General features: G+C 43.1%; 1 protein-coding gene across 1 annotated transcript in view; it reads left to right on the top strand.

The window, feature by feature from the left end:
* The first annotated feature begins 3,946 nt into the window (after positions 1-3,946).
* Positions 3,947-12,432, top strand: part of DPYSL3 (dihydropyrimidinase like 3) — a 104,836-nt gene continuing 96,350 nt past the window's right edge. The window contains exon 1 of the mRNA XM_045821764.1: positions 3,947-4,611. Within this exon, the coding sequence (XP_045677720.1) occupies positions 4,231-4,611 (381 nt within the window). The 5' untranslated portion in view covers positions 3,947-4,230. The remainder of the gene's footprint in view (positions 4,612-12,432) is intronic.

Genomic DNA, 12,432 nt, shown 5'->3' on the forward strand with positions numbered 1-12,432 from the left:
ATTATAATGTCAAATTGCTCCATAAACCCTACAAAGCTAAAGTCATGGGACATGGCCAAGCTCATTATTGCAAACTCGGTGTGATATTAATGATGTATCTAACTATATTCTGAGGAAATGGAGAACTAATATTTATTAAGCACCTACTATGTATCAGGCAGAAAGCTGAATATTTTGCAGATTGCCTCATATATGCCATCTTAAGGGTAAAAATTGAGGTTTCTGATCTCTCTGCTGATAAAGTGGGAAAGAGATAATGTAGATTCAAGTTCCATAATTCAAGGAAGAAAAAGGCAGAGGGTGGGTTTTGATCAGAAATATTTCAGTTCACTGTTGAGTCAAGGTAAAATCAGAACTCCTTTATTTTTTCTTTATTTTGAGCACGGAGACACAGCCTTAGTGAGCATTGAAATGTTATCTTCTATTGGGTAGAATTTTGCTTTATAAGACTGCAGTGCAGTTCATTTTGCATAAAAGGTATCCTATGGGCAGCTATATCGGGACTGCTGCATGCTTGTCACTGCAGTCTCTCCTTCCGCTGATCTATAGGTAATAGAGACGCCTCCGGAATACATTTTCCTAAAGTCATAACCGGATATGCTATGGGCTCACATCACAAGTCATCTCACTGCACAGCAGCAAGTCACTTACTGCAGAGTCACAGGAAATGTGAGTCTGATCCAGTGTGTGAAAAGCAGAAAGCTCTAGTTTGTAGATTATAGAAACGGCTGGCTGTTTGCACATGGGTTTGGAGAGTCCCTTCTCTGGGAAGTCTGCCTTAGGTGGCCATAGATGTAATGTTGCTCTTGTGTTTGTGACTATCATAAGAAATGCATCCTCTGCCTTATTAGGGAGAGACATGACAAAATCACCATACGTTTGTGGGCCCAGTGCCTCTGTTAGGAGGACGTTGGCTGGATATATCTTTTTGTCTTAATTAAAGTTAACTTTTGCCCAAGAACAGTTGGGCCACTCAGAATTATTCCATTTGTTAACACCTTACTTCCGGTCTTCCCATTTATTATCTCTTTAGATCCTTAAACAGAACTCGATCATGGGGTTGTTTTTGAGAGCACTGCGTCTGGAACTAGTCAGTAGAAAGCTTGAACTCCGGCTTGAAGTGCTAGCTGTGACACTGTGGGCAATAAACTTACATACGTGTCTAGGTCTTGTTTTCACCACTTGTAAAATGAGAATAACAATCACCCTGAAATTTGTGGGTTGTTAGGAAAATGAATGCAATGCACCTGAAATTCTTAGCCCAATATTTTAGTCAAGGAAATGAAGTCTTTTTAAGTGGGTGAGGCCAATCTGAAGTAGAAAGGCATCATCAAGAAGTTAACCAAGGCCACACAGTTACAGAACTGAAGTCAGATCTGCCTTTTCCATTCAGTTTTCTTTCTTTAATTAAACATGTATGTGTACACACAGCTGTTGACTCTAAATATGATGTCTCATCAACAAGTGTAATTATTGAGCATATACATTGCAACATAGTGGTGAGGCAACGTAGCTGTATCAATGGGATTGATCTCTGCTCCTGCGCCCACACTCACAGGCACATACACGCAAGCACCTACATTCAGAATGTGGCCCCCTCAAAGGAAACAGACTCTGGACATATTGCTTCCTGTTAGGATCCTGTCAAAACATGGGCATTTACTCTGAGCCTCAGCTTCCTCTGTAGTAAGAAAGGAAATGATAGCACCTGAGTTGCAGTGTTATTAAGATTAATCAAGGTACTGTATGGAAAGTCCTCAGCACTGAGCCTGGCACAGAGTCGCTTCCTGATAAATGTTAGCTAATGGCCTATTGTCCTTGCTGACGGTGTTTGTGCCAGGGGTGCTTGTTGGGTCAGGGGGTGAAGACTTAAAAGTCTTCCCTGACCAGCCCATCTAAAAGTTGGCTACCTTATTTTCTCCATAGCTCGTGTGACTATATGTCCTGATCTGTCTTATTTGCTGTCTATCCCCCCCCCCCACTAGAATTACATTCCCCAGAGAAGGGAACCCAGGACTGTGCTGGACACATAGCAAGTGTCCCCTTAAAAGTCTGTCAATGAATTAATGAGTGGAGAAGAGGCTGACAGCAAGGGGCAAGAAGGTGGAAATAACCTGCCTGAGCAAGAGGATGGGAATGACCTGTATCCCAGAAATTCATGTAATTTCATTACATGAAATTCTGGGTCCATCCAATCAGCATTTGTCAAAAAGGAGCAGCTGCCCGGAGGAAGTCACCTTAAGAAATCATGAATAATTTGAATAGAGCACAGGCAATTTAAGCAAATGCCTTTCTTCTCGCTGGGGGCAAGTTTAACTTAGTGGCCACATACCTGTCTTAGACCCAAGTTAAGGTCCACTTCCATCTTCCAAGCCTTCAAGGCTGTCACAGAGCTGCCACCATAATCCCATTTTCCAGTATCCTAATTTCCCTCCCAAAATGAAGTTCAGAGTTTCAGGCCATCAAATTTGGTGGAGGTGCCTTCCAAGATTGTGTCCCCAGAAACAAAGAAGCCTGCCATGTGCTCATGAGCAGTAAATGAGTCAATGTATACGAAACAATTACAATAGTGATTGACACATAGCAACAGCTCCATAAGTGTTCCCTATTGTTGCTGTCATCATCATCATCATCATCATCACCATTTGTTCAAAAAGGGTTTATGGACTATCTATAATGTGCCTGTAGGTGTTCTAGGTTCAAGATATTCAAAGGTAAACTAAACAAATCAGATCTCTGCCTTTTACAAAGCCTATGATGTAGTGGAGGGTACAGAAAATAAAGTCTAGTACCTTGAGCAGAATGGTGAAATACTTGGTTCCCCAGATGGGTGGCTATGGGCCACGCTCTTGGTGAGGCCAGGTCCCCATCTACCTCATTTAACACTGTCATTCCAGTGTCTTGTGAGGAGCATGGAAGGCACTCCATTCATGTTGGGTGACTACATGGATGAGTGTGTTTCTGAGAGGAGCCCCGGTTTAATGGGAGCACCACAGTTCCTGGGTTTCTGCAGATCCACACCAGCTCCACAGTTTGTGGGCCCTGTTTATGGGCAAAGTCTGGGTTAGAGTACATGTGGGCGGGCACAGGGAGGAGGGTGAGCTGGTGGGAGCATGCATATATATACATAAAATCCTTACATTGCTGACATAGCATGGAAGGCAAAGTCTTTGGTGGCACGCTTTTTGAGGTAAATCTGTACTAATGTGTGAGCCCAAATGTATGGTCCTGACTAAGGTACATCTAAGCTTGAGTCAGCATGTGAATATTAAGCAGGGTTGTATGTGGAGGGGGTATTAGGAGTATTTTACTAAGGAAAATATACCAATCACTATTGTAACTGTCTCACATATATTGACTCATGATGCATGATGCTGTGATCTCTAATGTAGTTGTCTCTGAGGCAGATAAAGGGTGAGCAAAAGCATCTCTGGGCACTGTACATGTGATAAACATAGGTTTGTCTGTGAGTCAGTTACAGGCTTTTGTGAGTGTCACTGAAGTAAGAGGGTCTCTCTCTCTCTCCTCCCCCCACCCCCAATTCAGGAGTTTTTATTTGAGGGTGCAGGTTTGTGATATTCCAGAACTGTGAGCAATTGTGAGACAATCCTAAAATTAGGATGAGACCAGTCTGGGACTATGGGAAACCAAAGTCGAGGGTCCTGAGTCTGATAAATCTGAGCGGTGTGTGTGTGGTTGTAAATCGGGGTTTGATTTTGAAATGAACACCTCTGAGCCAGCTAGGTTTAGGTGCATGAGTGGGGCACAAAGACTTGGGTTTGTGAAGCAAACTCAGGAGTTGGTGTGGCTATAGCAGCATTTGCGTGCATGTGTGAGCGAGGCAAGTTCTTGAGTGTGAAATCTGGGGCTTGCTGGGCGAGCAGGAAGTGTGTGTGCGCGCGCTTGTGTGTGCACGCGCGCAAGTTGGGATTTCTAGTTTCCTTGGGCAACCAAGGACCTGAAGCCCGGGTAGCCCCATTAGGGTCTGGGTGACCGAAGCGACGACTCAGGTCAAGGGGTCCGGTGAGCGGAGCGTGCCCTACTCGGCCCCTGCGCCGTGCTGGCTGGCTGGCTGGGGACTGGCAGGAACGGGAGCAGCACTGCCGCCTCTGGCGCGAAGGCTCAGGCGCCTCCTCCTGCTCCAGTCACTGTGGCTCGGCGCACGCTGCCGGTGGCTGCCCTTTCCGCCTCGGGGAAAGAAAACCCGCGGTTCGCTGTCTCACTAGAACCATGGCCTCCGGCCGAAGAGGCTGGGACAGCTCCCACGAAGATGATCTGCCCGTGTACCTGGCCAGGCCGGGCACCACAGACCAGGTCCCGCGGCAGAAGTACGGCGGCATGTTCTGCAACGTGGAGGGAGCCTTCGAGAGCAAGACGCTGGATTTCGATGCCCTTAGCGTGGGGCAGCGGGGCGCAAAGACTCCCCGAAGCAGTCAGGGCAGCAGCCGGGGAGCGAGGAGCCGACCCGGGCCCGAAGGGGACTCCCCGCGCAGGGGACAAGGCCGGGAGGAGAGCCGGGAGCCCACGCCCGCATCGCCTGCGCCCACCGGGGTGGAGATCCGGAGTGCCACAGGCAAGGAGGTTTTGCAGAACCTCGGCCCCAAGGACAAGGTAAGAGGTCCGGGACTCCTCTCCATCTGCCCTCCTTCCCTGTGCAGCCGGGGGCGCCATGGTCCAGGCACAACTTTCTTTTGCTCACTTTGCAGGGGGATCTGGGACTAGGAGGAGGAAAAGGGCATCCTCCACTGAGCAGAGCGTGACCTCCTAGCCTGGACCTGGATTCGCTCGTGTCCCCATTTGTGGCATCTTCCCGCGCCGGGGTTCTCCTGCCTCCCTGTCGCACCCTAGGACCATCGGTCCTGGGTGGGTGTGTCAGCCCAGCCAGCCCTGGAAGGCTGAGTGATTTCTAGTCCTCTGGTCTGAGTAACCAGACACGATTGTCTTGGCCCCCTCTCTGGCCCTTAAATCTCAACCGGGTCATCGGGGCAGAGGGCAAACTGCTTGTGGGAAAATGGGGTCATCTCCATAGTGCCCGGATGAAAGTACAGGACGGGTGGTCCCTCCTCTCACTCTTGGAACATCAGCTCTGTCCCTGAAACTTTTGGGTATAGAGCCAGTAGACTAAACAATCGAATCTCCATGCCTCACTTACGTCCTAGATGGACATTTCACATCTGTGTTTGTAAAGTGTGTTTGTGCACAAAGCTTGGCACAAGCCTGGGTACCACCGGGATCCAGCTGTCTCTGGAAGAGTATCATTGTAGTTTTGAAACTAGGCGAGAGTATCAAGGGTGCACATTAAACTAGCACAAGCTGCAAGTTCCCGGCTGCTCTTACCTGAGCCCAAGCCAGTTTCTTCTGTCTGTATTTTTGAGAAACTTATGTCACCCTGAACTGACTGAAGGCATGGCACTGAAATCCACGTTGCCCCGATTTATTGATTTTGTAGAAAACTCAGAACCATCGTTGAGAAAATTCAGAGTCCAGGCATGGCTGGGGTATTCAAAGTTCAAACTGACGCTTTTCGCTTTTCGGTTGGGGGACAATAGTAATCAGATACGTCACCCTTGTCTAGATAATGGCTGCACAATCCAGCCGCCTCTATTATTCTGCACTAATACTGTTATGAATAATAACCTGAAATGGAAATGTCTGCCTCAGAGCAATTACAGTTAATGCTTACCCAAGTTTTAGATGTTTTTCCATTCAAATGCAAAGAGCCAGGGAAAGGACAGCACATCTCTCTCCACTGTTGGATTTTTGGAAGTTTAAAAAACAAACAAACAAACCTTTAACTATTGATACCACCCTGGAAAAGTGAGTCCTGTTGGAAAGTGCCACTGGGAAATAATGTCACTGTGCCTTGGAATCCCTCAGTCTGTGATTTTGGCCTCATCCTTAGATTATGGGATCCCCTAGGCCCTACGCAAATACTCTTTTTAGGGAAAACTTCAGATCTTTTGGAAAGGCTGTGGCTGATTTGTAAACTCAAGAATGGCCCTACCAGGATGGTGATTGCCTGTCTTCTAGTCTGAGTTGATGGATGTTTCCATGTTCCCTTCCTGACTCCCAGGGGTGGGAGCAAGGATGGAAAAGGTCAGTAGCAATTGCTGTGAGTCAGGGCCATTCCCTTTGCTGGAACACCCCTGATGTAAGCCAGATCGTATGCCTGGTTTTCAGGATTTAAGAATGGTAACTAAAGAAAAGTAGAACGTTCCTCCTTTAAACCCAGCAATTCTCTCGTTTTCCTTCCTTTTGTCAACCCTATACTTTGGGCTCCTAATTGAAAAATAATAATACAACCTAAGCATCAGCAGGATTTCTAGTGCTACATGGTGATTTGTAAGTTCGGGCTTGCTGTCAGCTTCATCCAGGCCGTGTTATTATCTCTAATTCGGTAGAATCACCCTGGTAGAAGAGGCAGCATAGGTTATCTGCTTCTGTACTTGGTGTTTATGTCCTGGAGGATAGGAGGTATGTGTTTGGTTTTATCTTTGTGACTGAAATACCTGGCACATTGGAGGTGCCCTATAAATGCTTGATACATTACACCTCCTTTTTAAAGCATATATTTTGCTACCTAAAATCCAGATGACCTGTTTAAATACTGCCATTTTCAGGGTGTTCTCTGCCTCATGAAGCCACTTTTGGACAACTCACTTAAGAAACTTTAAATAAGCCTAAATCTGCCTACTGGTAGTTTCTATAAACTAGTCTTAGTTCTGATGTTTGGAAAGAGAAGAAAAAATATGTTTCCTTATTCTGAAGTATTTCAATAATTTTAAGCATCTGGGCTCATGTATCTGTCAGTAAAGGCTGGGTAATGCTACAGCAACAAGCGATCCCCCAATCTCCATGCCTTAAACAATAGCGGTTTACTTCTTACTCTTGGTAGTTGGCCAGCATGGGTCAGGAGGGCAGCTCTGTTTGTCATTGTCCCTCAGAGACCTAGGGGTGGAGGCTGCATGTCTACACAGTCATGTTGGGAAGAGCACGTGGCAAATTGCTCACAGACTCTTAAAGCCCCACACTGAGGTCAAGAACATGGCTTCTGCTCACATTTCATTGGCCAAAGCAAATCTTTAGTGCATGCCCAACTTCAAAAGAACTGGGAGAGGGAGATTTCACTGTGATCCTGTAGAAATATTTAAAAAATAGCTTTCCTACCCCTCCCAGATCTGTGGATGGACTGCTGGGATGAAACCTGGCTCAACCCTTGCACATTTCTGTAACTGTCACCATGTGCCTTGGCTTCTGTGCCTCAGTTTTCTCATCTTCAAAATGTGGATAACGTAATAAGTACTCAATACATACTAATTGCTATTACTCTTTGGTCTTTACTGCTCTTTATATGTTTGAAGGCAATGATACCGTTCTCTCTAAAACTCTCTGTTTTACTCTCATCATTTCTAGCTTATTAGCTCTTCCTTGTATGAGTCTTTCCTCATTCTGATTTCATTTTCAGTTTACACTCTATTTTGTAAATATTCTGGCCAAAATACAGTGCCTAGAACTGAACACAGTTCTCCAGATGGGATCGGACTATGGCAGAGTGCATTAGGCTGGTTAATTTCCTTGATTTATACACAACATATGCTTCTGTAGCACAAGACCCCACCTGCTAATTCAGTGGCCATGTCCTGCTATTGTCTCCAATTCCCTGTCATTCAAGCCTCCACAAACTTTTCTGCACAAGCTCTCCATTCTATGCTGGTACAACTAGACTTAAAAGCAAAAGGGAAGAAATGCTTTCTAGGATTTTGTTTGTCTCCCTGCTTTTACATTCATCACTATTTTAGCTCATCTTTCTATTATACCACAATGATTTCGAACTTTAATTCTGTGATATAGCATCCCTACTCCCAGCTTTGGATCATCTGCAGGTTTGATTGTAAGTACCTCCTTTTCATCACTTTCTATGTGCCTAGCATAAATATATATATAAACTCTCTCTCTATATATGTTACCCTTTTTTTTATAGGAATTGATTTTAAAGATAAGGAAATTGAAACTCAGGCACTCTAAATGGTTAGCCCCAAATCACAGATAACAACTGGGGAGCCAGAATTCAAACTGATTTCTCTAATTCCAGAATCCATCCTCTCCCCAGACTGGGAAGCTGTCTCTTTATTTAAAGTCAATGGCCTGACCATTGCGTCTGCTTCTGACATGTTACAGTTATGCAGGGCGAGGACCAACCTTCCTGCCACACCTCTGGAAACCTGCCTCCATCTTGCCGCCAGCCCATCACTCAGGACCCTTGGAGATCAGTTGCTCGCCCCTGAAAACAGCTGCTGCAAAATCCTTATTCTTCCAAGTTCATTGCACAGTTATCAAGAGAGATTTTTATATGTCCATAAACTCAAAATGGGCTTTGTCTCTAGCATACTTCCTCATTACTCCCACCATAAGAAAATGTGTTTAGTTAATTAATGGAAAAATGATGAAGGAATTAAATAAATAAAAGAGTTTTGGCAGAATAAAAGGTATACAAATATTTCCGAGTTACACTCCGAATGCCAAATTCCAGGTTTGAGATAGGACTGGGTGTTCCCTTTCTGGTTCTGGACCTACCTGTAAACACCTAGTTAAATTTTATAGTTAGATTCTTCTCATGATAAACATTCACATGGCCAGAGTCCTCCAGGGTTGGCTCACACAACTTTTTGTTTATGATTTTTGACAATAAGTATATAAAAGGCAATTCTATGTAAAAAGTAAATATTTTCCACCATTTATCAAGATGGTTTCCAGAATGGTTCTGGCAGTGAAGAAATTACTGGAGGGAGGAGTACTATGATGTACATGCAGCCAAGAGCAAAGGATGCTGCAGCCAAGAGCAAAGGATGCTGCAAAGGCTGTGTCATCCAGTGGAAACAGAGTAATAGCATTGTGATTCCACGTGTGTACTGATGACTGTCTATCAGGAGCCATGGCCCCCTTCTAGTTCTCTGCTTCCCACACGAGCCACTTTTGTGCAAGACGTTTCTTTCGTCATCAAAGTCAGCAGCAGTTTGGGGTGCAGGAGGAGAGAATTTAAACAAATACTATGTGGCTCTTACCTTTCTACTATTTGTCATTTGGCTTTTGGTCCTGGGCAGTAAGTTTTCAAAATGATTCAGAGACATGGGCGTTCTCTTCCTCAGTCTGCACAAGGGAAAACGGCTGGCAATAGAAGTCTAGGATTGGAAAAGCCTCTCTAGTCCTCCAAATCCAAACCCTGGAGTGTAAATTCATTTTACAAGGCTGCTCTGACACATGAGAGTTTGCACTTACTGCTAGAAAAAAAGGGCTCTTGCTTACCTGGCCCTCAGACCACACTTGAACCTGGGAGTCTGTTTATTTCCCTTAACTTGGAAGTGTTTGAAACCTTTCAGAACTTTGGGTTAGTTTGACAATAGGCATTTGAGGAACATAAACGTACGCCTTCCAAGTAATGCTGCATTTGGCAGGGTTTCCTCAAAGTATGGGCCCTGGAGACAGGGTTTTGCTGACGGCTCTTGTAAGTAAAGTTTAAGGCAGCCAGAGACAGTCTGTGATGCTTCTGTCAGCGATTTCTATGGCTATTCTCCTCATGATTCATCTCCACTGGGCCTGATCCCTTCAAGCAGTGCTCCTGTGACACAGTGGACAAAGCTTCCTGGGAATGGGAACTCTGGCTGAGGAGTTCCTGGATCTGGAAGCTCAGCCCTCTGCTTCTGAGAGGAGGAAGGAGATCCATAAAGGGGTGTAAGCACTTTTTAAAACTTAAACTTCTAGGTATGTGATGTTAAAATTTATCTGTATACCTTTAAACATTTGATTGATTTTTAGGGAGAGGGAGAGGAAAGGAGAGAGAGAAACATCGATTTGTTGTTCCATTTATTTATGCTTTCATTGGTTGATTCTTGGATGTGCCCTGACTGGGAATCGAACCCGCAACCTTGGCATATCCGGGTGATGCTCTATTCAACTGAGCTCCAGGCCAGGGTATATCTGCAATCTTAATATGAACTCACATGGCATTCAAAAACAGTTCTACTGGGTCAAGAAACAATGAGATGATGCAGAAAAAAGCCAACAAACCAGAATAACTGGATAAAGCATTAGTAGTCTCAGCTTGAAGACCCCAGCTTTAACCAGCTGTACGTCTTGGGCAAGTACCTCCCTTCTCTCTGAGCTTTAGTTTCCTCCTTTCTGAAACGAAGGGGCTGGGCCAGATGGTCACTATGGCAATGGTCTAAAATATTTTGATTGCGTACCTCTATGCCAAATTTTTTCAGCATGCTCTCTCTCTATATATATGTATAAGTACACACACGTGCATCTATATAAATTACAACCACAAATAATTCGTTAATATCTTGCGACCATTATACAATACAAATAAAAGTGTAGAAATTAAAAAGAAAGAGATATCCTAATAAATACAAATAGAAATCTTGATTTTTTTTTCTTGTACCCCAGTAGGTTATCTGGCCTATCCAATAGGGTAAGTGCCTATAAGTCTGTAATCTTTAGACCAAAGCTATAGCAGTCATGGTCCTATATCGTAGTCATTGATAGCCCTCCTAGATTGCCTTCTTTCATTCAGTAAGATGCAGGTAAACTTCCCCCATGCCTTTTCATGCTCGAGAGCTCATTTCTTTTTATTGCACAGAATGATATTCCATTGTCTTGATGTACTACAGTTTATTTATCCACTCACCTACTGAAGGACATTTTGTTTCCAAGTTTTGTCAATTAGGACTAACGGTGGTATATATATATTTGCATATAGCCTTTTGTGTGGACATGCATTTTCAGTTCATTTGAATACATACCAGGGGGTGTGATTGCTGGATCCTATCGTAAAAGTATGTTTAGTTTTTTAAGAAATCTGCAAACTGACTTCCAAAGTGGCTGTATCATTTTACATTCCCACCAGCAATGAATCAGAGTTCCTGTTGCTCCTCATTGTCACCAGCGTCTAGTGTTGTCACTGTTTTGGATTTTGATCACTCTAATAAATGTGTAGTGGTATCTCACTGTTGCTTTAATTTGCAATTCCCTAAAGACACCCAATGTGAGACATTCCTTTGCATGCTTACTCGATATCTGTTCATCTTCTTTGGTCAGGTGTTCACATCTTTTGCCCCTTTTTCAATTAGGTTGTCTATATTAATTATTTCACTCATGGATTGTGCCTTTGGTGTTGTATCTAAAAACTCATTGCCATACCCATGTTCATCTAGGTTTTCTTCTATGTTATCTTTTAGAAGTTTTATAGTTTTGTGTTTTACATTTAAGTCTGTGATCCATTTTGAGACAGTTTTTGTGAAGGATATATGACCTGTGTCTACAGTGTTTTGTTGTGTATGGATGTCCAGCTGTTCCAGCAGCATTTGTCAAAAAATTTTTTTTGCTACATTACATTGCTTTTGCCTCTTTATCAAATGTCAGTTTATTATATTTACATGGATCTATTTCTAGGCTGTGTATTTTCTACTAATCTATTTGCTATTCTTTTGCCAATGCCACATTGTCTTAATTAGCATAGCAGTATAGTAAGACTTGAACTTGATAATATCAGTTTCTTTGACTTTATTACCATTAAGTATGATGTTAGCTATAGGATTTTTGTAGATGTTCTTGATCAAATTGAGGAAGTTCCCATCTATTTTTTGTTTGCTGAGAATTTTTTAATGCATTGGTGCTGGATTTTCTCAAATGCTTTTTCCTGTGTTTATGGATACCATAATGTGATTTTTCTTCTGTAGTTTGTTGATGTGATGGATCATATTAATTTTCTAATATTGAACCAGTCTTGCACACCTCGGGTAAATCTCACTTGGTTTTGGTGTATAATTCTTTGTATACATTGCTGGATTTGATTTGCTAATTTTTTGTTGAGGATGTTTGCACCTACGTTCATGAGAGATAATGGTCTCCAGTTTTCTTGTAATGTCTGTCTCGTTTTGGTATTAAGATAATGCTGGCTTCATAGTATGTGTTAAGTAATGTTCCCTTTCCTTCTATCTTCTGGAAGAGATTGTAGAGAGTTTGTGTAATTTCTTCCTTAAATGTTGGGGAGAATTCACCAGTGGACCCATTTGGGCCTGGTGCTGTCTATTTTGGAAGGTTATTCATTATTGATTAAATTCATTTAATAGATATAGGCCTATTCAGATTGTCTATTTCTTCTTGTGTGAGTTTTGGCACATTGTGTCTTTTAAGGATTTAGTCCATTTCATCTAAGTTATCAATTTTGGGGAGTAGAGGAATATTCATAATATTCCTCTATCATCCTTAAAATATCCATGGGATCTATAGAGATGTTTCCTCTTTCATTTCTAACATAAGTAATTTGTGTCTTTTCTCTTTTTTTCTTGGTTATTCTAGTTGGAAGCTTATCAGTTATCCATCTTTTTAAAGAACTAGCTTCTGGTTTTGTTAATTTTCTTTATTGATTTC

This window comes from Phyllostomus hastatus, unplaced genomic scaffold (genome assembly GCF_019186645.2).
Source record: "Phyllostomus hastatus isolate PE091 unplaced genomic scaffold, TTU_PhHast_1.1 phas_contig_150, whole genome shotgun sequence".
Classification (NCBI taxonomy): domain Eukaryota; kingdom Metazoa; phylum Chordata; class Mammalia; order Chiroptera; family Phyllostomidae; genus Phyllostomus; species Phyllostomus hastatus.